This window comes from Chelonia mydas, chromosome 1 (assembly GCF_015237465.2).
Source record: "Chelonia mydas isolate rCheMyd1 chromosome 1, rCheMyd1.pri.v2, whole genome shotgun sequence".
NCBI lineage: Eukaryota > Metazoa > Chordata > Testudines > Cheloniidae > Chelonia > Chelonia mydas.
Genome location: NC_057849.1, coordinates 171,677,566 through 171,700,738, shown reverse-complemented (window position 1 = coordinate 171,700,738; position 23,173 = coordinate 171,677,566). Strand labels below are relative to the sequence as shown.

General features: G+C 37.9%; 1 protein-coding gene across 3 annotated transcripts in view; it reads left to right on the top strand.

Annotated features, from left to right (window-relative positions):
* CXADR (CXADR Ig-like cell adhesion molecule) overlaps nucleotides 1–23,173 on the top strand; it is a 55,341-nt gene that overhangs the window by 19,673 nt on the left and 12,495 nt on the right. Inside the window, exons 2-8 of one of the 3 annotated variants that reach the window (XM_037905759.2) lie at nucleotides 7,467–7,613; nucleotides 9,832–10,001; nucleotides 10,672–10,876; nucleotides 11,617–11,772; nucleotides 12,227–12,349; nucleotides 12,734–12,872; nucleotides 13,291–14,874. In XM_037905759.2, the coding sequence (XP_037761687.1) occupies nucleotides 9,873–10,001; nucleotides 10,672–10,876; nucleotides 11,617–11,772; nucleotides 12,227–12,349; nucleotides 12,734–12,872; nucleotides 13,291–13,558 (1,020 nt within the window). In that variant the 5' untranslated portion in view covers nucleotides 7,467–7,613; nucleotides 9,832–9,872 and the 3' untranslated portion in view covers nucleotides 13,559–14,874. Of the gene's footprint in view, nucleotides 1–7,466; nucleotides 7,614–9,831; nucleotides 10,002–10,671; nucleotides 10,877–11,616; nucleotides 11,773–12,226; nucleotides 12,350–12,733; nucleotides 12,873–13,290; nucleotides 14,875–23,173 lie in introns of those variants that run through there. The other 2 variants (XM_037905753.2, XM_037905747.2) reach the window with 2 other exon arrangements.

Genomic DNA, 23,173 nt, shown 5'->3' with positions numbered 1-23,173 from the left:
GCGCTGTGTTAATGGGAGACGCTGTACCGCTGACTTACCTTACTCTTCTCAGGGAACTGGAGTACCAAAGTCAACAGGAGAGCACTGTGCCATTGATTTAGCAGGTCTTCACCAGACCCGCTAAATTAATACTGCTGCATCGATCGCAGCAGTGCTGATCTAATCGTAACTATAGACATGGCCTAAGTAAGGCCACAAACTCTATAGAGCTTTATAGGTCAAAACCACTTCAGTTCAGTCCAGAAAACCAATAGGCAGCCAACGTAGATCACAGAAGAAAAGTGTTATGTGCAGCCATTGAGAATCACCACTTATTATAAACAGGCCATTGTATTCTGCACCGATTTAAAATTCCAGGTTGAGGATATTGCAATAATCCAATATGTAACAAAACCCACAAAAATTGATAGAGGGACCTTGTGACAAACGAAGTAAAAAACTTTTTACCTCAACGTTTTACAAAATAATGAGATTGCAAATTGATGGTGCCTCCTTTTATGTGTATTGGAAAGCCTTGCTCATAGCTGAGTTTATACAGCGTTAGATGTTCTTTAGAAATAATTTGTGCTCGTAATTTTATTATGATGATCTCTGTGCAGTGATACTTTGCCATTTAGAGCTGCTACTTTTCTTTAGTTTGCAGGGTTGTTGTAGCAGTGTTGGATATTAGAGAGACAGGAAGGTGGGTGAAGTAATATTTTTTTTATTGGGCCAACCTCTGTTCATGAAAGAGAGACAGAATGATCTTACACAGAGTGCTGTTTACACTTACCAGCATACTCAATTATTGGATTACTGTGCAACCTCAAAATACTCTCTCACAAACAACATACATTTCCTGTGCATAGTGCTTTTTAGAAGTTGCCATAAGCCATATCTAATGTGTACTAGGCTCGTGGTGGTTCTGTTTTGTTTCATGCTGAGCAGGAATTCAGGAGTGCCACTGACTGGGAGAGGTTTTATAGTGTGATACTGACTTGCATTGTAATCCCTCGCAATCAGCAAAAAGAAAGTTTGTGGAAGTTGTTAACTTGTAAAGCTCAGTTTTTAGCATTCACGCTGACCTTTAAGACTTTCAAATAGATATAGATAATCTTCTTTGCACAACTCGGTAAAACATAGTAGGCAAAAAGGGTTTTTCAATATAAGATCTAAATTAAGGGATTGGTTTATATCCTACGTAGTTCTTAAAAAATGTATATATTTTCTGCTACTGTGGAATTCAGTGTTCAAAAATATCTGCCTTATTACCCACAGTAGCTGCATACCCGAAGTAAGCAGCAATATTATCCCATCTCTTCCTTTTTTGCCCAAGCACTCCAAACTTACCATATTTAAGACTTCTTGAACATTTTCCAAGGAAATGAAATTAAATATAGCTATATAAATAAAATGCTTAAATGCAGCCATAGCTGTGTTTCTTTTCCACTTGTTTTATTTTCACATTCTTTCCCTCAGTTTACTTTTCTCTTTTTCTTTTTGTGGATTCATCTTCCTTGCCCTCAAATTCTCACTATTATTAAGTTTGGGTTTCTTTAGTTCTAGCCAAAGCAGCCTTTTCCTATTTGTTTCTTCCCTACTGCATCTTTGCCAACTGTTTTCACTAATTCCCTAGTTGCTGCTTATTTGTTACTACTGCTTCTTTCTCCCTGGTGTATATTCTTTTTGCTTTCTTTGACCCTTCTAGAATAAATTAGGTTGTCTCGCTGGTAAGGTACTTTTCAATAATAGATGTCCTAAAAATTTACTAGGCTTTATGCACTTAACTAACATAAATTTCAAACCTTGTCCTTCAGCACTTGATATTTAGAGTATCTAAAGTAAAACAGAGATGATGATGAATTGGTCCATTGGAACTGAGTTTCTCTTTTAAAAACAAAACAAATAATTTGAATTAAAGGTTACCTACAGAAGGAGAAAAATAGCTTGTGTTCTTTATCCTGTTTCTTTAAAATGCATAAAGAAAGCTGGAACGGATTTATTTGAATTTTTTTATTCAGAATATCCGGTCCTAATTTCCCTGGTTTTGGAGGAAGACTACGCAAATAGTGGGATTACAATGTTACAAGAGTAGCTGATTACCAGTGTAGGTGAAAGAAGGAACTTTTGTAATTGTTCTGCTTAAATTTATTATTTTAATTAATTAATGCAAAGTCCTGTCAAACTCTTGGGAGGAGAAAAGATTCAACATCCAGTCAGCTATATATGATGTATTTGCTTGCACCAGTTTATTTTTAGGTGTGAATTTAAATAATTTTGTTAAGCACTTGGTTTAAAAAGCTGTGTGGATACTTATTTAGGTTTAAACTGCATTTATTTCTGTGGAGTTTAAGTTGATTGGGAACAGGTTTAAACTAAACAGAAATAAGATCAGTTTAACTAAATTGGTACAAGTTTGTGCTTAGGCAAGGCTTTAGTACTTTAAGGAGTCCTCCAGCAACAATAGGAAGGTAGGGCGGGAGAAGGAGGGAAGGTTTGGTAATCCTAATTGATTGAAGATCTAAAAGAAAGAAACAAACAAAAAACAGGAAATAAAATTTTAGTCTTCCATAAAGAAATGAAAAAATCATTTTTTCCCTTTTGAAGGTCACTTTTAAGCATATTGTCTTTTACAGATCATTGACATTTAGAGTATCTAATAATGCACCATCCTGCTCTGCTTGGAAAAGAACTCTTCATACATCCTACCCATGATCAAATACTCTAGTTATTAGTGAATTTTCTAAGTGAGATACTCCTCAACATACTCAGTGGCTACCCTCTGATGACAAAGGCTAGATTTGCAGTAAAAACTTTTGCCAGTATAGTAATGTTAGGGGTGTGAATTATTAGTATTATTTATGATTGGAACAACACTTCTATATGGGGGCTGGATGTGGGGGAGCCCTAGCGCAGATGCAGTTGCTCCAGCAAAATGGTACGTTATAGGTTATTTTGTTCAGTGAACTGGTATAAGCAATACCATTAAAAGCACTCGTGCCAGGATAAGCTGCATTATACTAGGAGGGTTTGCTACTATAGCTATGCCATCAAGCCTTTTCTTGCTTAGCTTAGGTCTAAGAGAGAATCCTTTTGCTTAGACCTCTAAGTTGGTATTAGTTCTATGACTACTTAAATGGGAATTTTATGGCTTCTCTCCTCCCTTCCCTCTCCCATCAAGATTTAAATCATAACTATATGTAAGTATCTGTTTTACTCACTTTAAAAAAAAAAAAAGCCAGTTTAAGGCATTGTGATTTTTCCAGAAAAAATATTTTTATGGATATATTTGAACTGATTGCATAAATTTGAGCAGAAATTACTGCATTAAAATTTTCGTAAGTCTTATTGTTTGCATCCTAAGTTCTAAACTGTCCCCTATACTAGAGAGTTTACAGTGGCACTGCACCACAGTAAGCTCTCTAGTGTTGCCCTTTAAGCCTATGGGCAGAGAACTCTCCTGTCAGCTTAATTACTCCAGAGCGACATAATTTATGTCGACATAAGCTGTCTTGTAGCCATAGACTAAGGGCTGGTCTACACTACGGCAGGGATCGATGCTCTGAGATTGATCCACCGGCAGTCGATTTAGCAGGTCTAGTAAAGACCCGCCTAATTGACTGCAGATTGCTCTCCAGTTGACCCCTATACTCTACCCCCAATGAGAAGAGTAAGGTAAGTCACGTCGACCCCCTGCAGTGTAGACTCTGTGGTAACTCGACCTAAGTTACGTTGACTCCAGCTACGTAACATAGGTCGACTTACTGCGGTAGTGTAGACATAGCCTAAGAAATGAAACTCTGAAAGGACGACCAGGAAATGAGTAATTTATATTAATAATGTGAACAGGACATGAATTTTAACGACAGTCCCTTTGAAGTAGCCTTGCCTCTTCCTGCCCTTCCTTCCCCATCATCAGCCTGTAGTGTTTCTTGAAAAATTATATTTGGTGTTATATTACTGGTTATTTTTACTTTAAAATGAAAACCAAAGACTCTGTATGCACTAACTTAAAAACACATTTTTAAAATCAAACCCCTGAAAACTATTTTTGCTTTATTTACCTGTCAGCACAAAGTTCTGTTTTTCTGTTACAGTTGATGTCAACAGCTTAGGCAGTGCAAGAAATGTAAGTCTGGTACATGTTAGGTCTGGTACACTTGCTGAGAACATGACTGCATGGAAATACCACCAGTGCTATGATTACTTCAGCTGCACTGGTGGTAGCTTGGGTGGGACAAGCGTAGGGAAGAGTGTAGCAGCTTCTAACATTTTTACCACTATCAACTTCCTACTCAGGCTTTCACTGATGCAACTGAATCCGTGGTAGCACCAATGGGAGATTCCTTAAAATTAGGTCTTGTGTATACAAGGGTAATTACGTTAAAGTGCTGAACACTTAATTCTAGTCTTGGTGGTTAAAAGCTTTTTGGTTTGTAAAAGGAAAATCTTCTTGAGTAAGACATTTTCAGTTAATTTTCTGTTTTCTCCCTTTACCTGTGTTGTTTTACTGTTCATATGGAGAGGCTAGGCATATTGCATCAGGAGAACATCTTCACATTCAGTTACTAGGAAGTGGGCCATTAACTCGCTGTATCAGTTGAATTCATTTTAGCATGAAGTCCGTATTAGAGCAATAACTCTGCTGTAGTTAAGGTTAAGAACATCTTTCTGTTTAAAACCCAAGTCCTCTAAGTGCTCTAAAATCTATACTGGTTACTTGGATTGCCTCATGGGAGTGTGGGGTTCAGTAAGGTGCTGTGCTCTTGTGTCCCCTACATTACTGATCTCTAGACTGTCTCTTTGCCCCTCTTATATTACCCAAAGTTTATTGTCTCTGTTTCAAGACCCAGGAACCTTCCTGGGGTGCAGACTCTCTCCCCTGGCATGATTGTTTAAGGGTCTTCTCCCCTGCTTGTCTAATGTAATGGCTTTATTTACTGTATATGCAAATGTATTTCTGTTGTTCTCTGCCTGTAATCAGGTCAGAAGGTAAATACACATTCCTTTGCCTAGGGCAGGCTGGGTTCTTGCTCTGCCTCCCAAACACATTTTAAGAACACATGAGTACACATCTATAACTTTTTATGTACAGTCTGTACATACATAACACTGATTTTTCAGGACCAGCATATCCCCAGTTTACATATGATACCTTACATGACACCTTTATAATGTATGTTGGGGCACTGTGTGTGACAGGCCTACTGTGAGTTACAGTATGGGGGCCCTCTGTCAGCTGGCATTGAGGGACTCTAGGGTCACAGACCCCCTAGGAGTCATATCTAAAAAATTAGTCATTGTGGAAGGATTGTTGTATGTTCAACAAAGTGCACAATGACTTTAAGTGCTATTCAAGCTGCAATTGAAATAATCCGATCTTTTGAATCTTGTATTGCTACGTAGAATAATTGTATTTGTAATAAGTCCTTTACTGCTATGTGATCTCTAATGGATGGGTTTGTGCTTATTTTCTCTTGGCTGTATTTATTGGCTGAGACTGGAGAAAATGTGGTAACAAGCAGCCAGAAACTGTATGGGGCTATAGAAATTCAGTCTGCATTTCTGTTATACTATCAGCTACTATCGAGTAGTTTTAAAATGCACTTAAAAAAACAGTATGGGAACTCTGATTCCTATATGCCTCTTCTTCATGCTTCCCATGGATGGTCATTCTAGGCTGTGTTGGTTGGAGTTGGATTTAGCTGGAAGGCAGACTTGAAGATGTCTCATTACCCTCTCTCACTGAGGTGATGGTAGGAGAAAGGGGGACGGGTGAAGGGAGAACGGGGACAGTTTTACTAGACTGATACTGAGTTGAAGGTCTTTGTTAATCTGCCTCACTGTGATGCCCTTAATACGAATTCACATAGCAACAGTAATCTATAACAGCTAGTGACTCTGCTAAATTCATTTTTAAAGTGTTGTCTCTGCATAGACTGTTTCTTTCCTTTGTATTTTTAAACAAATGTAAGGTTTATTAGGTAGCAATAAAATTCCCTCTAAAAGTCTCTTAACGCCAAATGTGCTTGTTACAATGGCTTTGGGTCTGTAGGGATCTTTTGTGACAGGTAGTATTCCACTCTTGATTGAATTGAGAGTTTTGGCTCAATCCACAGCGGAAAGCTATCGTAGTTCGGAAATAATGATTATATTTGCTTAAACATGATTCCAGAAAACCAGTTTCTAATACATTCTGCTAGTATAGATAGATTCAAACTGTGTTAAACCCGTATTTTTACAGAGATGCTCTGGACTTGGTAATGATATATACACACTGGCTGGTAATAATGTGTTGGTAATATTTTTCTAGAAACTTGTTTCAACTGATTCTGTGTATTCTATAACCTCATACTGAACTGTTTGGGGGGTTGTCTCACTTGTCACATAGGAAGGCAGACAGACCAAGAGTGATTTAAGAATCTGGTTACCCTCTGACCATATGACACTTTGACCAAGTTCCCACATCTCTTCTCTGCTACTCCAATAAATAGGATGAAATTCAGTAAGGACAAATGGAAAGTACTCCACTTAGGAAGGAACAATCAGTTGCACACATACAAAATTGGAAATGACTGCCTAGGAAGGAATACTGCGGAAAGTGGTCTGGGGGTCACAGTGGACCACAGGCTAAATATGAGTCAACTGTGCAAAACTATTGCAAAAAAAGCAAACATCATTCTGGGATGTATTAGCAGGAGTATTCTAAGCAAGGCATGAGAAGTAATTCTTCTGCTCTACTCCACGCTGATTAGGCCTCAACTGGAGTATTGTGCCCCATTCTGGGCACCATATTTCAGGAAGGTTATGGACAAATTGGAGAGAATCCAGAGAAGAGCGACAAAAATTATTAAAAGTCTAGAAAACATGACCTATGAGGGAAGACTGAAAAAATTGGGTTTGTTTAGTCTGGAAAAGAGAAGACTGAGGGGGTACTTAACAGTTTTCAAGTACGTAAAAGGTGGTTACAAGGAGGAGGGAGAAAAATTGTTTTTCTTAACCTCTGTGGATGGGACAAGAAGCAATTGGCTTAAATTGCAGCAAGGGATGTTTAGGCTGGACATTAGGGAAAAACTTTGTAACTCTCAGGGTGGTTAAGCAAAAACTTTGTAACTCTCAGGGTGGTTAAGCTCTGGAATAAATTGCCTAGAAAGGTTGTGGAATCGCCATCATTGGAGATTTTTAGGAGCAGGTTAGACAAACACTTGTCAGGAAAAGCCTAGATAATACTTAGTTCTGCCATGAATGCAGGGGACTGGACTAGATGACCTCTCAAGGTCCCTTGCAGTCTTATGATTCTATGAAATTGAAATGTCGTCCGTCCCCCGTCCCCCCCCCGAATTTATCACCTAATAATTGAATGTAGATGTTTAAGCAAAGTAGCATTATAAATAGAAGTGGGAAGGAGGACCAGATGCTTCTTGTAGTTCTGCATCTATGTAATCAAAACAGTGCTGAGGAATTTCTAACAGTCAGATTCTCCTCAGCAACCTGGGACTTGGTAGAATCTGATTATGAGAACTCCTCATCTGAGAAGACGTTCCTCTGGCTGTCATTTGAAGGTAGCTTTTGACTTCAGTTTTGCAGCAAGGCTGACAACTCATCTTGAAACAAATTTTACCTAAGACAGAATGGTGAGTCTCAGAGTTGTCCCTGTTAAGTTTTAGTACAGTAACTCCTCGCTTAACATTTGTAGTTATGTTCCTGAAAAATGCTACTTTAAGCGAAACGATGTTAAGCGAATCCAATTTCCTCATAAGAAATAATGTAAATGGGGGGGGGGGGGAGGTTCCAGGGAAATGTTTTTTGCCAGACAAAAGACTATTTTTATATATATAATATACACACACACACACACACACTATAAGTTGTAAAGAAACAATTTAATACTGTATACAGCAATGATGATTGTGAAGCTTGGTTGAGGTGGTGGAGTCAGAGGGTGCGATATTTCCCAGGGAATGCCTTACTGCTAAATGATGAACTAGCCCTTGGCTGAACCGTCAAGGGTTAACATATTGTTGTTAATATAGCCTCACACTCTACAAGGCAGCACAAATGGAGGGAGGAGACACAGCATGGCAGAGAGAGACAGGTAGGGGTGTGTGTGTGTGAGAGAGAGTGCTTGTCTACACTGGCACTTTACAGTTTTCTTGCTCAGGAGTGTGAAAAAACACACCCCTGAGCGCTGTAACGTGCCAGTATAGACAGTGTACCAGCACTGGGAGCTACGTCCCTCATAGAGGTGGGTTTTTTTAGAGCGCTGGGAGAGCTCTCTCCCCGCGCTTGCCACAACTACACAAGCCACGTTAAAGTGCTGTCATGGCAGCACTTTAACGTTGCCAGTGTAGACTAGCCCAGAGACACACATTGCCCCTTTAAGTACACTGACCCCAATCTAAGTAAACTGCCTTTTTAAGTAGATCAGCAAGTTGAGACATCAGCTGCTGCCAGCAAGCTCCCTCCGTTTTGAGCCCTGTCGTGTCCCTCTGCTCCTGCTCTGTGGAGATGCTTTATATTGGAGCATTGCACAACTTTAAATGAGCATGTTCTCTAATAGATCAGCAACAAAACAATATTAACCGGGACAACGTTAAGTGAGAAGTTACTGCACAGAATTTTAGTTTTACTACTTCAGATAAGAAATTACCATTTTAAACCACTTAACCTTCTAGTCTGTCACAAATGTTAACTTTCAGCAAGATGTTCACACCCAACAATAGATTCAAAACATCAAGTACTTTTCTGGTTCATCTCATAATTTACATAGTGAAATATTCCTCTTGGAACATTTCCTGATTGCTAAACAAATACTGTGTGATTCTGCTATAAAACACATGACAGATGAACACATGTAGATTTAAGATAGCTTCTGGCTGCTTATTTAAGTCTTTTTTTATGTAAATCCTGTTTCATCATTGTATAGTTTATCTTTCTTCTTTTGAAGCATTGGATTGAGCGGAATCTGTCGCTTGGAAACATATTGTTCTTTGAGCATACCATGCAAATGAGGATTATGCTGAGTTTTCCAGGGGATCAGGCAGAAAAGGCTAAGGCAAAAATTAAATCTAAAAAACTCAGTAGGATTTTTGGAAAAGATTAATCCACCCATTCCTTTAAAGCAAAATGATCCTTATGTTTCAAGAACAAGTAATTTAAGTTCAAGATTTCACAACTGTCCTGTCAGACTTAACTGACCTTAGCAGTATGCTATATGTCCTCATCTTGCCAGAGAGGTAGCGTTAGGATTGTGGTATGCTTTTACTGTTGACATGAAAAGGTCACTGTCAAAGGGTTTTAGTTATGACATGTATGCTTTCAATCGGACTTCTGTTGCATAAAACTAGAGTGTGTTTGTGTAGGAGATAGAAAATGAGGAAGGGTGTAGCTTTTCCTGATTCAAGTGACTATTTATAGGACTCCCAGGTTGACTGATTAACATTATATCCAGTTTGCTTCATTGTTCAGTAACACAGTATGGCACAGGATTTGTTGGGTAAGCTCTGCTAAAAATATGTCTGACTAGACCATTCTAGGTCTGTACACTGAACCATGTATTATGGCTAAGATTTTCAAAAGTGAGTGCCTGAAGTTAGGCATCTGTATAAGCAGGCTGACTTTCAAAGATGCTGAGCTCCAAGCAGTTTCTATTACAGTGAAGGGAGCTGTTGGGTGCTCAGAACTTTGGATAATTGGGCAACTTCCTTGGTATCCACTTTTGAAAATCTTGGCCTGTGCCTAATGGGAAGTTTATCATAAAAGCTGAATGTTTATCCATAAATTTGAGTTATTGTTTGTTGAATTAGTAGAGGTTTAACACTTGTTTATACCATCACTTTTTTCCCCCCCCAGGTCTAACAAAAGGCCTAAAGATAACTTCAACTGAGCAGCCTATGGTTGAAAAAGCTCAAGGGGAGAAAGTTACATTGCCATGTACATTCACTGTCTCACCAGAAGATCAAGGCCCACTAGATGTTGAATGGGTCTTAATACCAATAGATAATCAAAAGAAGGAACAAACAGTGAGTAGAGACAGCTTTTTAGAGATCGTTTAATTCCTAGCTGTTGTAAGAGCTCTGAAGGTTAAAGCTTTCTGCCCATAAACACCTTTTGTTCTCTGAATTTTGTCCCTTTCAGGTAAGGGCACTTGTGATCTTGCATGTCTGTGAAGCACCATGCACAGGAATAGTAAACAATGAATTCCAGTTATATAAACATAATTAAGATCTAGAAGGACAAGTGATTGCTCCTTATAAGTTAGTGAACTGTAAAGAGAAAATAACTCCAGGATAATTTTATTTTTCATTTTTTCAGTTACTGATAAAGACAATGCTGTGTTGAACCAAACAAGTCATCTTTTACGAAGAAAATACTTGAAAGAAATTCTTAGATCTTAAAATATATTAGTCCCATTCCATTCTTTAGAAGCAATACTAGTAAATTTAGATGAGCCCCTTCGTGCAGAGGTTTACAGTATTAGCATGTAGCAATTTTAAACAGCTATTAATAGAGTTTATTCATTTCCCATCAGATAAATTGCATTGTGTGGGTTTTCTATTATTCCAGTTAGAATTATTTTTACACATGAAGAGATGACTTTCAAAGAAATAGAACTGTGGTTCATTTGAAATATTCAAATTGCTATGCAGATTTTGTTTCAAGAAAGTACCTGTTTTTTTTCCTTTCCTTTAGATCATTATGTACTCTGTAGACAGGATTTATAATAATTACTATGAAGCTATGAATGGACGGGTACAGTTTACTAATCCTGATCCTAAATCTGGTGACGGCTCCATAGATATCCTGAATCTAAAGTCAACAGACACGGGCACATACCAGTGCAGAGTGAAGAAGGCTCCTGGAGTTGAAAGCCAAAAAATACAGTTGACTGTGCTTGGTAAGATAACTTGTACAGACGCTATATGCTGTATATGTTTTTGAGGGCAAATTGTTACATGCCATATTACATTTGACACTTAAAATGAGAGAGGTGCTTGTGTAAAATAAATTCATAATCTAATACTGAATTGTAAGTGGATAAATTGTTATTTAGTAGGGCTGTCAAGCGATTTAAAAACATTAATCGCGAGATTAAAAACATTAATCACAGTTGTAATTGCACTGTTAATAATAGAATACCATTTATTTAAATTTTTGTGGGTTTTCTATATTTTCAAATAGAGGGTCGGGTGGGGGCTCCGGGCTTCAGCCTTGCTCAGGGCTCCAGCCCCTCTTGGTGCATGGGGTTCCAGCCCCTACCTGCCGCTGATGCCTTCCACCCTCACACACGTATGTGATTAATGTGTTAAAACAAATTAATACGTTAAGTTTGCTTTCAGTGAATAGCCGGTGTTAACTGCGATTAATTGACAGCCCTATTATTTAGTGTTCAAAAATTAGAGGATTGATACCTCACCTCCCCAGTGGAATAGGGAGAAGGAGGACAAAAATGTAGAAATAATGAACATTTCTTGAAAATGGCTCTAAAATTGGTTTGCCCTTGTAGGAAACATAAGCGTTAAAAAACATAGGCTGATTTCAAGTTTTGTGCAGTGAAAAATGATTTACTTGCTAAGGCTTAATTAATGGACACCGTAAGTGACTTTTAATTAATTTAAATAATACTTGATTTATTAGTAAAGCCAGCAAGGACTAAATGCTACATTGAAGGATCACAGGAAACTGGAAGAGACCTTACCCTGAAATGTGTATCAGAAGAAGGCTCCCCACTCTTGTCCTACAACTGGAGAAAATTAACTGGCACAGAGGAACTTCCGGCAACATCATTATTGAGTAATGTTTATCCTTTATTATTTTAATATATTTAAGATGGATAATAGGCCTTGTCTTCATGTTTTTATTTCACGTTGAAATGCTAAGCTTTTTTTATGCCTGGGCTTAATGTCTTAAGACCTGGTACCTCGCAGATTACCTGTGTTAAACACTTCCCTTAAACTCTTGGCAAGGAAATATTCTCAGCAGATGAGTGGTATGGAGTACCAAGACTTAATACTGAAATTAAATACTATGGAATCAACTTCCAGTTATTCATAAAAGAATGATAGTATTATATATGACAGCTCTTTGCAGCTTGACAGATGTCTCATTTTTTTTTTCAAACTAATGTCAACATAACTAAGAAACTGACTTTTTAAATAAATTTGTTGTAATGGATTAACACCTTTGGAAATATTGAATAATAACCATTAATGGAAAATTTTAACCAAAGTTTCTTCAATATTTGTAGATAAAGATACAGGTGAATTGTCTCTGAAAAATGCCTCTGAGGAGTACTCTGGTACATACAATTGTGTGGCTGCAAACAGAGTTGGCACTGATGACTGTTTTGTTGTGCTAAATGTCACTCCTCGTAAGTACTTGCTGTATAGTAGTTGCCGCAGAATCAGAAATGTTGATGAATGAGTTAAAGAAATAGTCGTTTAATCCTTTTGTAATCTATAAAAGAAATATACTGTAGAACAGGTAGCTGACAGCATTTTTAATTTTGTCATATTTTTGAGTATTGAGCATTCTTTCAGCTCCTATAAATGTCAGCCTTTTGACTTGTCTTTCCATGTGAATTAAGATTTTTTTTGTTTATTTAAGCATGTGTATAAGTAGTGATGTATCAGTTCAGTAATATTTCTCAGTATAGGGAACATTTGTTTTTATTTTAAGGTGTAAGGAGAATTCTCTAGTTATGCAAATTAAGTTAAAGGCCAGTATTGTAGTAATTTGTGTTAATCTATTTTAGCTATAAATACAGCTGGCACAATTGCCGGAGCAGTTATTGGAACTCTTCTGGGTCTCTTTTTATTGGCCTTTCTCGTCTTCTGTTGCTGTAAGAAACGTAAAGAGAAAAAATATGAAAAAGAAGTGCATCATGATATTAGGTAATGACCTTTTGTCTTTACCCTTTGAACAGTAATATCTGAAACTAGAACATAACTTCCTCTTAATGTTTTTTTCGTAGGTAATATATTCATTATGGCTGATTAGAATTCTGCATTGACCTAAGCTAGTACATTAAGCCAGTGTGACAGCTAAGCCTATATAACCTTATACTTTTAATGTAGTATACATTAATATGCCTGTATCCTATTTTCTGATATGTTTCAATGTTTTGTTCAGTTAAAAAGGATTCTGAAAGTGGTAAATATTTGAAACACATTTTGTTTAAAGTAATGAACAGTATTAATGTTTTTGCTACTTTTATTTTTGGAATAGAAAAAAAGAGTAGACATTTTACAAATCCCTCAAAACACCAGTACATTCTTGGTTTAAACCATTTTTATTTTTAACTATTTTCAGAGAGGATGTTCCTCCTCCAAAGAGTCGTAGTTCAACAGCACACAGCTATATAGGCAGCAATCGTTCTTCCCTGGGTTCAATGTCTCCCTCCAATATGGAAGGCTATGCCAAGACACCATATAATCAAGTACCAAGTGAAGACTTTGAACGTCGTTCTGGTCAAAACCCAAACTTTCCACCATCAAAGGTAGCTGCACCTAATCTAAGTAGAATGGGAGCTGTCCCTGTGATGATTCCAGCACAAAGCAAGGATGGGTCCATAGTATAGAATGGTGCTAATTTATGCTTTTTTTTTAAATTATTCTTTACAAATATTAAAAACAAAACAAAAAAACCTTGTTCCAGCCTACATTTAAAAAGTGCACAAAATTGTCCTTGAAGAAAACGAACAGTTAGTTTGAACAGCCATCATTTTTGCTTATTAATTTTGAACTGTTATTAAAATATATTAATTAAAAGCTTCAGCAAAAGCATTTAAGTTCCTAATGAGATATGAAACAATGAAGGTATTTGAATTTTAGATGAAGAAACACCATATCAGCTAGATGTGGAATTCTGAATATGAAACACAACATTGTGTATTTTTGACAGTGAAAAGACATTGCAACTGTACTCCATGAAATTAGATTTCCAGAGACTTCACCCTCAAAATTTGGAATGACTTAAATACTTTGACTCCTTGGCCATTCTGTGATAATGGCCACAGTGGCTGAAGTACTTGAATGATCTAAATATTTTACTGAAAGTCTGTGGAAATCTTTACCTTTCGTAATGTGCTTTTTGGGGCATCTTCTGAATTGCTGAGAACTCGTATATCATGGGCTACCAGTTGCAGTTACTTGAACCCGATCAACTAATAAACTTGATTTTGGGATTAAATGCAACAAATGGAAATGCTACAGGAGACCTTGCAAGCTTTATGAAACCCCAATTTTAAGAGAAGCGCATTTTATTATAGTCATGCCAAGCAACCCAAAACTGTTCACTGGCATTAAAGGGGCATGATCAAGTTTATACCAACTTGTTACTCATGGAACCTAGTCTTCCAAAACTTCAGATCAACTGTTGTTTTCCCATGAAAAATGGATATGTGTTTGTGGACAAATAGTTAAATTATGCAGGATAGATATTTATCTGTCTTAAGATTTTCAGAACCTTGCTTTAGTTTTCTAAATCTCACTTTAGGTTTTTAAATCCATATTTTGATTCCAAAGAGGTAAGCGCACACAAACTCCATCTGGATTTAATGGGAAAAGATGAGTGCTCATCAGTTCGTAAAATCTGCCCACTTATTTTGGAAACTTATTTTTGACCCTAGTGTATATACACAGTACAACATTAGTCTGCTATTTTAGGACATTGTGTAAACAGTTTTTGTACAAAGAATTTGTAAAAGGGGTAAAAGAGCTTGGTCCTCGGTGTCCCCATTAAAAACAAACCAACCTCTAAATATTGGTACCAAACCCTTTAATTACATTTACTTTCTCATAACAAAAATAGAATTTCAAATAATTTCTCCTCTTCATGCACTGTGGTTATCCAAAATTGTAGATATAGAACTAAAATTCATTATTTTGTTTTGTTTTTTGTTTTTTAAAAAAAAAACCTTTCACAATTTACAAACTTTAAAAAAAAGGTTTCGAGTGTGGTTTCTGTACTAGTTTCAGACTTATTAAAGTACTGTTGATATCTTGTGATAGCTATTGGGTTGTTGTGGATAGTGTACTTGAATTTTGCATCATTCTGAGTCTTTGAAAGTAATGTTTTTCAGAACAAAGAATTTTGTAAATTTAAAATGTCAATAGTGGATACTAAACTGCCAAATATTTTTCAAACTGAAAAGGAAGATAGAGTGCAACACTGATCTTATTTAAGGTAAATGTCCAAACTGCCTGTGTGAAAGATACTAGATATATCTGTATTACAATGATGTGAGACACAAGGTTTTCTCAAGAGTTTAGGGAAGCTTTAGGTTACAGTGTCTGTTTTTTCTATAGCTGACTAGGTCTGTGAAATTATTCAGCTTGCTCTTAGATGTTTGTCCTAGTTATAGGTAGATACATAATTTTTTATCTGGATTATTATATAGAGTATATAAACCCTTTTCATTATGAATTTAGAGAATGAAGTAGATATTAAGTATTTTAGATATGTATAAAACTTTCCACATTTTGGGACATCTTTTTTTAGATTGTAATCAGATACTGTTAGAACTAAGATACTTTTATCTTTCATATGTGCCTTTCCAATAAACTTTTATGCCTGATTGTAACTTATGTTTTTTAAAGAAGTTTCTGGTGCCTAAATTGCTTTTTCTTGAAAGGTGCTTCTTAAACATGAAGGTACAGACTTCACAACACTGTGACCTGATTTCTTCTTACATACTTTTTATATTTGTACCTCTTTCTGCCAATATTTTGGATGTGGCTTAAGTAACTCTGCATAATGTTCTGTATTTCAAAGCGCTTCAGTTTTGCTTGAACTTCTCTTTACAAGCTAGTAAATGTTATGTTCCTGAAAACTGTTCACTTTCACTGTAGTACCAGATTGGATGATTAGAATTCTCACATGTGATACGTGCTACTTTGTAGTTATTTTCCAGACACATGAATACAAAAGTTTAATAATAATAAAAAAAGCTTAATTTTAAGGAATGTTTGAAAGTATAGGACAGCAGTTCTTAAACTGTGGGTGGGGACCCCAAAGTGGGTCGTGACCCCAGTGGGGTTCCCAGGGCTGTCTTAGACTTGCTGGGGGCCCTGGCCGAAGCCTGAGCCCCACCACCCGGGCCAAAGTCTAAGCCCAAGCCTCACCACCCAGGCCAAATCCGAAGCCAGAGGGCTTCAACCCTGGGCAGCGGGGCTCAGGTTACAGGCACCCTGCCTGGGGCTGCAGCTTTTGGGCTTTGGCTTGCTGCTGCCCCCACCTACCCCCCGCCAGCGGGGCTTGGGCAGACTCAGGCTTCGGTCTACCACTCCTGGGGTGGTGGTGTAACTTTTGTGGTCAGAAGGGTGTTGCAGTGGAATGAAGTTTGAGAATCCCTGGTGTGGGGAATGAAGACAGTCTCTTCCCGTATCCAGTTATAAACACTGAAGAGAGATTGTCACAGTTGAATGATATATTGATACACCAAATATTTTACCTACCCCGAAAGTAAGGTGTTTATTATTTTTAAAATGCTGTTATGTCAATCTTGAAAACTGATCTGCTGTGCAAAACAGGAGGTAAAGCAGAGATTAAAAGCCAGCAGTAGGGCTAGGCAACAAGCTAACCGTCTAAAGTGCTTGATTAATCCATCTGTGGACATGTTTGTGAGATGGGCTCTCATTGCATTGTCCAATACTCCATACTCCTGTCAAGTAAACAGGAAAGATACTGAAGAACATAAATGTATTACACTAAAGCAGGTGTAGCTGCATTTGTGCGTATTTAATCCCTGTCAGCTCACAAGAAAGGAATAAGTGATAAAGTGGAAGGACAGCATGATATGCCCTCAGAATGTAGCTTTTAGGCCTTGCAGCCTTGACAATGTCTGTTTATGAAATTGCATGGAAGATAAAGTAACAGAAACTGACACTGTCCTCTGAAATACATAGGACTACCTACTTGGGATAGACTTTGCCTCAAGTACCTAACATCCAGGCCTATTGAATGGACAAATCATTATCATGAAGGCCACATTATTACTACTATAAATTTGATTAATATCACAAAATAACTATTTTAGTAAATTGTTTTTTTTCTTTAAATTCACACATCTAATTTATTTAAAGCAGATACCAGATTAACAATGTATTGTCTATTTAGAAGGGGAATGGATGGGACCAAATAGCTTGTCCCAGTACTCCCCCCACCTCCCAATTAGAATGTTGTTAAAATAAGACTTCTAAGGAAAACTCTGATAGGTAGCAAGGACAGCTAGTTCATTGATTAGAACACACCATCCTCAATACCTCATTCATGCAGTTTTATAGTTGAAGATAAACTTTCTTTTGTAAATATTAAATCTAAATGAACTGAAGAAGTAATAACTAGTTAATTGGATGACTGAAAATTTACTTTTCCATTGTCAATGGGGCCTACTCTGATTTTAGTTTGGGATGAATAAAGTGTGATAGCCTTATGTAATTTGAAAAAACACTACATTAGATCAGATATCATAAACTTCCTTTTAATATACTTTCTGAAACAGATATTTAAAGGTATTTTTGTGAGGCATTATTTTACACTGACATTTCATGAGTAAATTTTTTAGCGTTTAGTGTGTTAAAAATGCCTTGTTCCAGTTGAGCAAAATAAACACCCATCATATTTTTGTAAATGCCATTAATTGTGGTATTTTGCGTATTCAGAAATGTACAAAAGTACACATTTAATCTAATGTTGTGTAGTTGTATTGTTACTAAACAAGAGGTATGAGGACATTTAATCTGACATGTAACAATATACTAAGTGTTAAAGATGTGTTTCAATCTGTCTTTAAATCAGGGCTTTTCTGCAATAAAGGAAGCCAACAGTATAGAAAATAGTTTTCATGGCAGACTTTTGTTCTTTGTACTCTTGCCATGTAGGAGGAAAGACCACATTAGGTTCATTGTATCGCTTAACCCTACTGAAACACTGCATTAAGCGTTTGTTTATAGGGCCTTTGGGCTTTTCAGTGATGAGTACATTTCAACTTAATTATAGAATCATAGAATATCAGGGTTGGAAGGGACCTCAGGAGGTCATCTAGTCCAGCCCCTGCTCAAAGCAGGACCAATCCCCAACTAAATCATGCCAGCCAGGGCTTTGTCAAGCCTGACCTTAGAAACTTCTAAGGAAGGGGATTCCACCACCTCCCTAGGTAACACAGTCCAGTGTTTCACCACCCTCCTAGTGAAAGTTTTTCCTAATATCCAACCTAAACCTCCCCCACTGCAACTTGAGACCATTACTCCTTGTTCTGTCATCTGCTACCACTGAGAACAGTCTAGATCCATCCTCTTTGGAACCCCCTTTCAGGTAGTTGAAAGCAGCTATCAAATCCCCCCTCATTCGTCTCGTCTGCAGACTAAACAATCCCAGTACCCTCAGCCTCTCCTCATAAGTCGTGTTCCAGGCCCCTAATCATTTTTGTTGCCCTCCGCTGGACACATCCACATCCTTCTTGTAGTGTGGGGCCCAAAACTGGACACAGTACTCCAGATGAGGCCTCACCAATGTTGAATAGAGGGGAATGATCACGTCCCTTGATCTGCTGGCAATGCCCCTACTTATACATCCCAAAATGCCATTGGCCTTCTTGTCAACAAGGGCACACTCTTTACTCATATCCAGCTTCTTGTCCACTGTAACCCCTAGGTCCTTTTCTGCAGAACTGCTGCCTAGCCATTTGGTCCCTAGTCTGTAGGAGTGCATGGGATTCTTCCGTCCTAAGTACCGGACTCTGCACTTGTCCTTGTTGAATCTCATCAGATTTCTTTTGGCCCAATCCTCTAATTTGTCTAGGTCTCTCTGTATCCTATCCCTACCCTCCAGCGTATCTACCTCTCCTCCCAGTTTAGTGTCATCTGCAAACTTGCTGAGGGTGCAATCCACGCCATTCCCCCGATCATTTATGAAGATATTGAACAAAACCGGCCCGAGGATAGACCCTTGGGGCACTCCACTTGATACTGGCTGCCAACTAGACATGGAGCCATCGATCACTACCCGTTGAGCCCGACAATCTAACCAACTTTCTATCCACCTTATAGTCCATTCATCCAGCCCATATACTAAAGCAGTACTGCATAATGGAGTAAATGTCTGCAACTGGAAAAAGGTATTCAAGACTTCACGTGCACAAAGCATAGTATTTGATATTGGTATGAATTTCGGCATGAGGTTCTATATTTAATTTTTATGAATTTAAAGTAGAAGCATTGAAATTTGTAGGAAGTCCATTTGTTAAAAAAAAAAATACAAGAATGCTGTAGTTTCATGGCAGACGTGTACTTTTTGAAATAAATCTGTTAGAGAAAACAGTAGTCTGTCTTTATTCTAAAGCAGAGCTTGTTTGTGTCTTTAGTTTTCTCTTCCTCTTGTACTCTTTTAAGCTTACTAATAAACGTGACTTTCCCTACCACACTTGTGCTCATCTTGTTCTTTCTTATTCCTCCTTTTGTTACCGCTTTCAAATTGAATGAAAAATAGCAGTTAAAACTGACTGGATATTTTAAACTTTTCTGTGGCTATAGGCATGCACCTTCAGATTCTGTAACTTGATTACTCATTACAATATAGATTATAGCTTAGATTGATTTTTAAATTGGGTTGATTATCCATTTTCCATTGCAGGAATAAAATATTTGAATATAAAGTTGTTCCCCCAGGAACTTAACCATTATTATTGTAGATGTCCAAGTGAATGCTGTTCCTAACATTTTCCCTTTAACCAGTCAAACACATTCTGTTACAATAAGATATCTTATGAGTCGAAGTAACCCCCTCAAGTTGCTCATTTTAAGTGTTGTTTAAAGTATTTTACTAATATGTTAAATTTGGTCTGAAGCCTGTAAATGTGGCAAATTCTTAGTGTATGTGTATAGATTTCTAGTGGTGTTCAGTTCCTCAAATTTTGAATTTAAAATTTTGTTGATTTCTATACATTTATATTTAAGTTAAATTTGTGTAATTAAAAATTGTTCTATGCATATGAGCACTGGATCTGTATTTATAATAGGCGTGAATACCACTAAGGGCTTAAGGAAGTAACGTACATGACTTTTTTACAATCTGAAAATACTCTGAAAAAGATACATGTCTACATATGTTAATGCATGCTTAATTAAATCTGTACAGTGCCAAGCACATTTTGAACTTGGCTTCAATATATATAATTAATGATTGATCAATGGAGCTTAAGAAGTGAGCACACTAATGAAAAACCTGTAATGACAATGACTGTTTTCCCCATATATAGCTGTTCTTTTCTGTCCTTCGAGTACAGAGGAGTTTTGTTTTAATATAGCCCAGAAATTAAAATAAGCAGAAAACTTAAGGCAGAATGCAAGGAAACTAAGAGATCAATGTTCTAAATCTAACAAGTTTCAATTGAGGAAAAACTGATCTGATTTTAAAATGTTCATAAACAGGCTACACAGTATGTCCCTTACCAAGTGTCATGAGCCATCTCCAAAGCGACACAGTTTCTTCAGTTGGGGATGAGGAATACCTCTGGTAAAAGTAATGCCTGAAAGGAGGACCAATCAGAAAAAAGGTCAAGTGAGATTAACAATTATAGAATACATATCCTGCAATAGAAATGAAAGACTGCTGACACTCATTTAACAATCTGGATCAAATGGTTTCCCTCAATGGCTGAACGTAGAAGGAAGAGGGAGCAATCACCGCTTACTAGATTTTTTTTTTTCCTGACCAGCTGCACTTCCTTCACTCTGGATGCTGTGTTATTGTCAGTTAATCTTCTGCCTAAGCTCCGGGCAAACACCTTCTAGTTCTTTATAAAGCAAGCAGTGACGTGGACAGGCAGAAGATGCACAGGTACAGCAGTGCCCAAATTTCTTCAGTGGCAATTGTGATATCCATTTTTGCTCTTCCTTGAGACAGAGTACAGCAGGCCCAAACTTAGTCTGCTTCCCCTCTGAACATAAAGACCTTTTCCATGTCAGTGGAAGCAGCCTTGAAATTTCTGGGTATCCTTGCTTCTCTGTTTTGGTGACTAATGCATTCCCCTCCGCCTGAGTCCTCACTGGGCAGCCAATGTTAGAAGCTGAAACTTGCATTCCTATTCCCCTTTCAGGGCAGGCAGTCTTTCATAAGATCACCTGAGCTATGCTATGTTTTACTTTCCCCCTGGGCGGCATCCCACCTCACCCTCCCCCTGGTCCAGTTTTCATCACTCCCTTCCCAGTGACATAGCCACGTGGAGAAACCAGGGGGAGTGGAGATTTAAAAAAAAAAAAAAAAAAAAGTGCCACCCGCTAATACTCACCCGGTGACGCTCCAGGTCTTCAGCAGCACTTCGGCGTCGGGTCCGTCAGTCGCACTGCCCGCTGCCCTGCTCCCCCTTAACTATGCTACTGCCCTTCCCCACTTCAGGACTTCAAGGAGAGAGGGTGGAGTCCAGACCCACTACAGCTAGATGGCTAAAAGTCCTGTGTTGCCACATAAACTGCGTAGTCTTCTTCCCCTGAGCCATTTATAGCCCACTGTACTAGAACTATGACCTATCCCGTGAGCTGAAAGGAAAAGGGCTTCAGCAAGGGACTTGTGTAAAGCTGCCAAATGATGATCCTTAGGTACCTATATGCCACTATAGATTTGTTGTGTCAGCTTTGGCAGATACTGTCCTTAGAAGGAGCATCTTGACCAGCTATTTTTCCACCAGAACTAGGGAGTCAGTGTGCACTCTTTATATCTGATTGATCCAGATTGTCAAATAAGTAGGAACAGAAAGAAATTCTGTACTGGTAAATTGGGTTTTTGTGAAGAAGCATTTGACTGTTTGGGATTCTTCCAGACCTTAATTACATTAGTGCTGATAATTAATTAGTTGTTAGACTTGCTATTTTAGAAAACATTTTAGTCACTTTAGGTTTGCCCGTATCTAATTGTTTCCATAAGCATCTTTAAAGGCTAGGGAATAATCCACCTAAAGAAAGTGTACAAAAGCAGCCTGTAGATAGTGTCGCTGAGTAAGGAGGATAAGCTGTTGGAAGTTGATTGATCACTAGCAAGTTCAAAGAGGAAAGCCCAATGGTCTAGAGACTGCCAGCTACCTTGTGGCAGAAACTTGAATTACAGGAAGGGAAAATCCTCACTTTCTAGGAAAAGCAGGAGTTCAATAAAGGAAAAAATAGAAATTTATACATGCCAGAAGCTCTGATTTTTCCAAAATTTTATTTATTTTTAATTTATATAACATACTTAGAACTCTAAGTTAAATCAAAATTGGCACAGGCTCTGCTAAAACAAACTGCAAACTTACTAGCAAAGAATACCACCACCACACTCCCATTCTTATAAACTAATTCTTTGTGCAAAAGTCTGTCTAAATAGACAAGGTTTTCTGGATACCTCAATTAGGATCCATCAACCAGTGAGTGAAATAAATTCCGTGACAAAATCCCTGCTTCCAGCTTTGTATGCACAAATCTAGTAAGTGCCACCTCTACTTATATCAGTTGTGTTGGGATGGAAGACTAGGAGAAATATATTCAGGGCTAAAATGTATAATATTTTATGAATCTCCAGCCAACAATATTAAAGCACAACATTACTGGAGTTCAGTGACAGCAACCACTAGCTGGACCTGAGTGTTGTGTGGAACAGATTAATAAACTAAATCTCAAGGTTGGATACATTCGAACAAAGTAAGAACCTTTTATGCAAACTGTCTTAAGAAATTGGTGGAACAGTTTCAGAACATTAGTGTATCTACTAAATTTGAATGATGTCAAGACCACTAAGGCCATGTCTACACTACCCGCCGGATAGGCAGGTAGTGATCAATGTATCAGGGATCGATTTATCGTGTCTACTGTAGACACGATAAATCGATCCCTGATTGCTCTGCTGTCGACTCCAGAACTCCACCAGGGCGAGAGGCGGAAGCGGAGTCGACAGGGGAGCGGCAGCCGTAGATCCCGCGCCACGAGGACGCGAAGTAAGTGATTCTAAGTCGATCTAAGATACGTCGACTTCAGCTACGCTATTCTCGTAGCTGAAGTTGCGTATCTTAGATCGATCCCCCCCTAGTGTAGACCAGGCCTAAGATGATGTTTCTATCAGCATAGTAACATCACCTTCCCAAATGACATTGTCTATGGCAACAGAAGCACTGTTCTTTGAGCATAGCTATGTCTACAGTGGGGATTTTGCTGGGATAGGTTTGTCA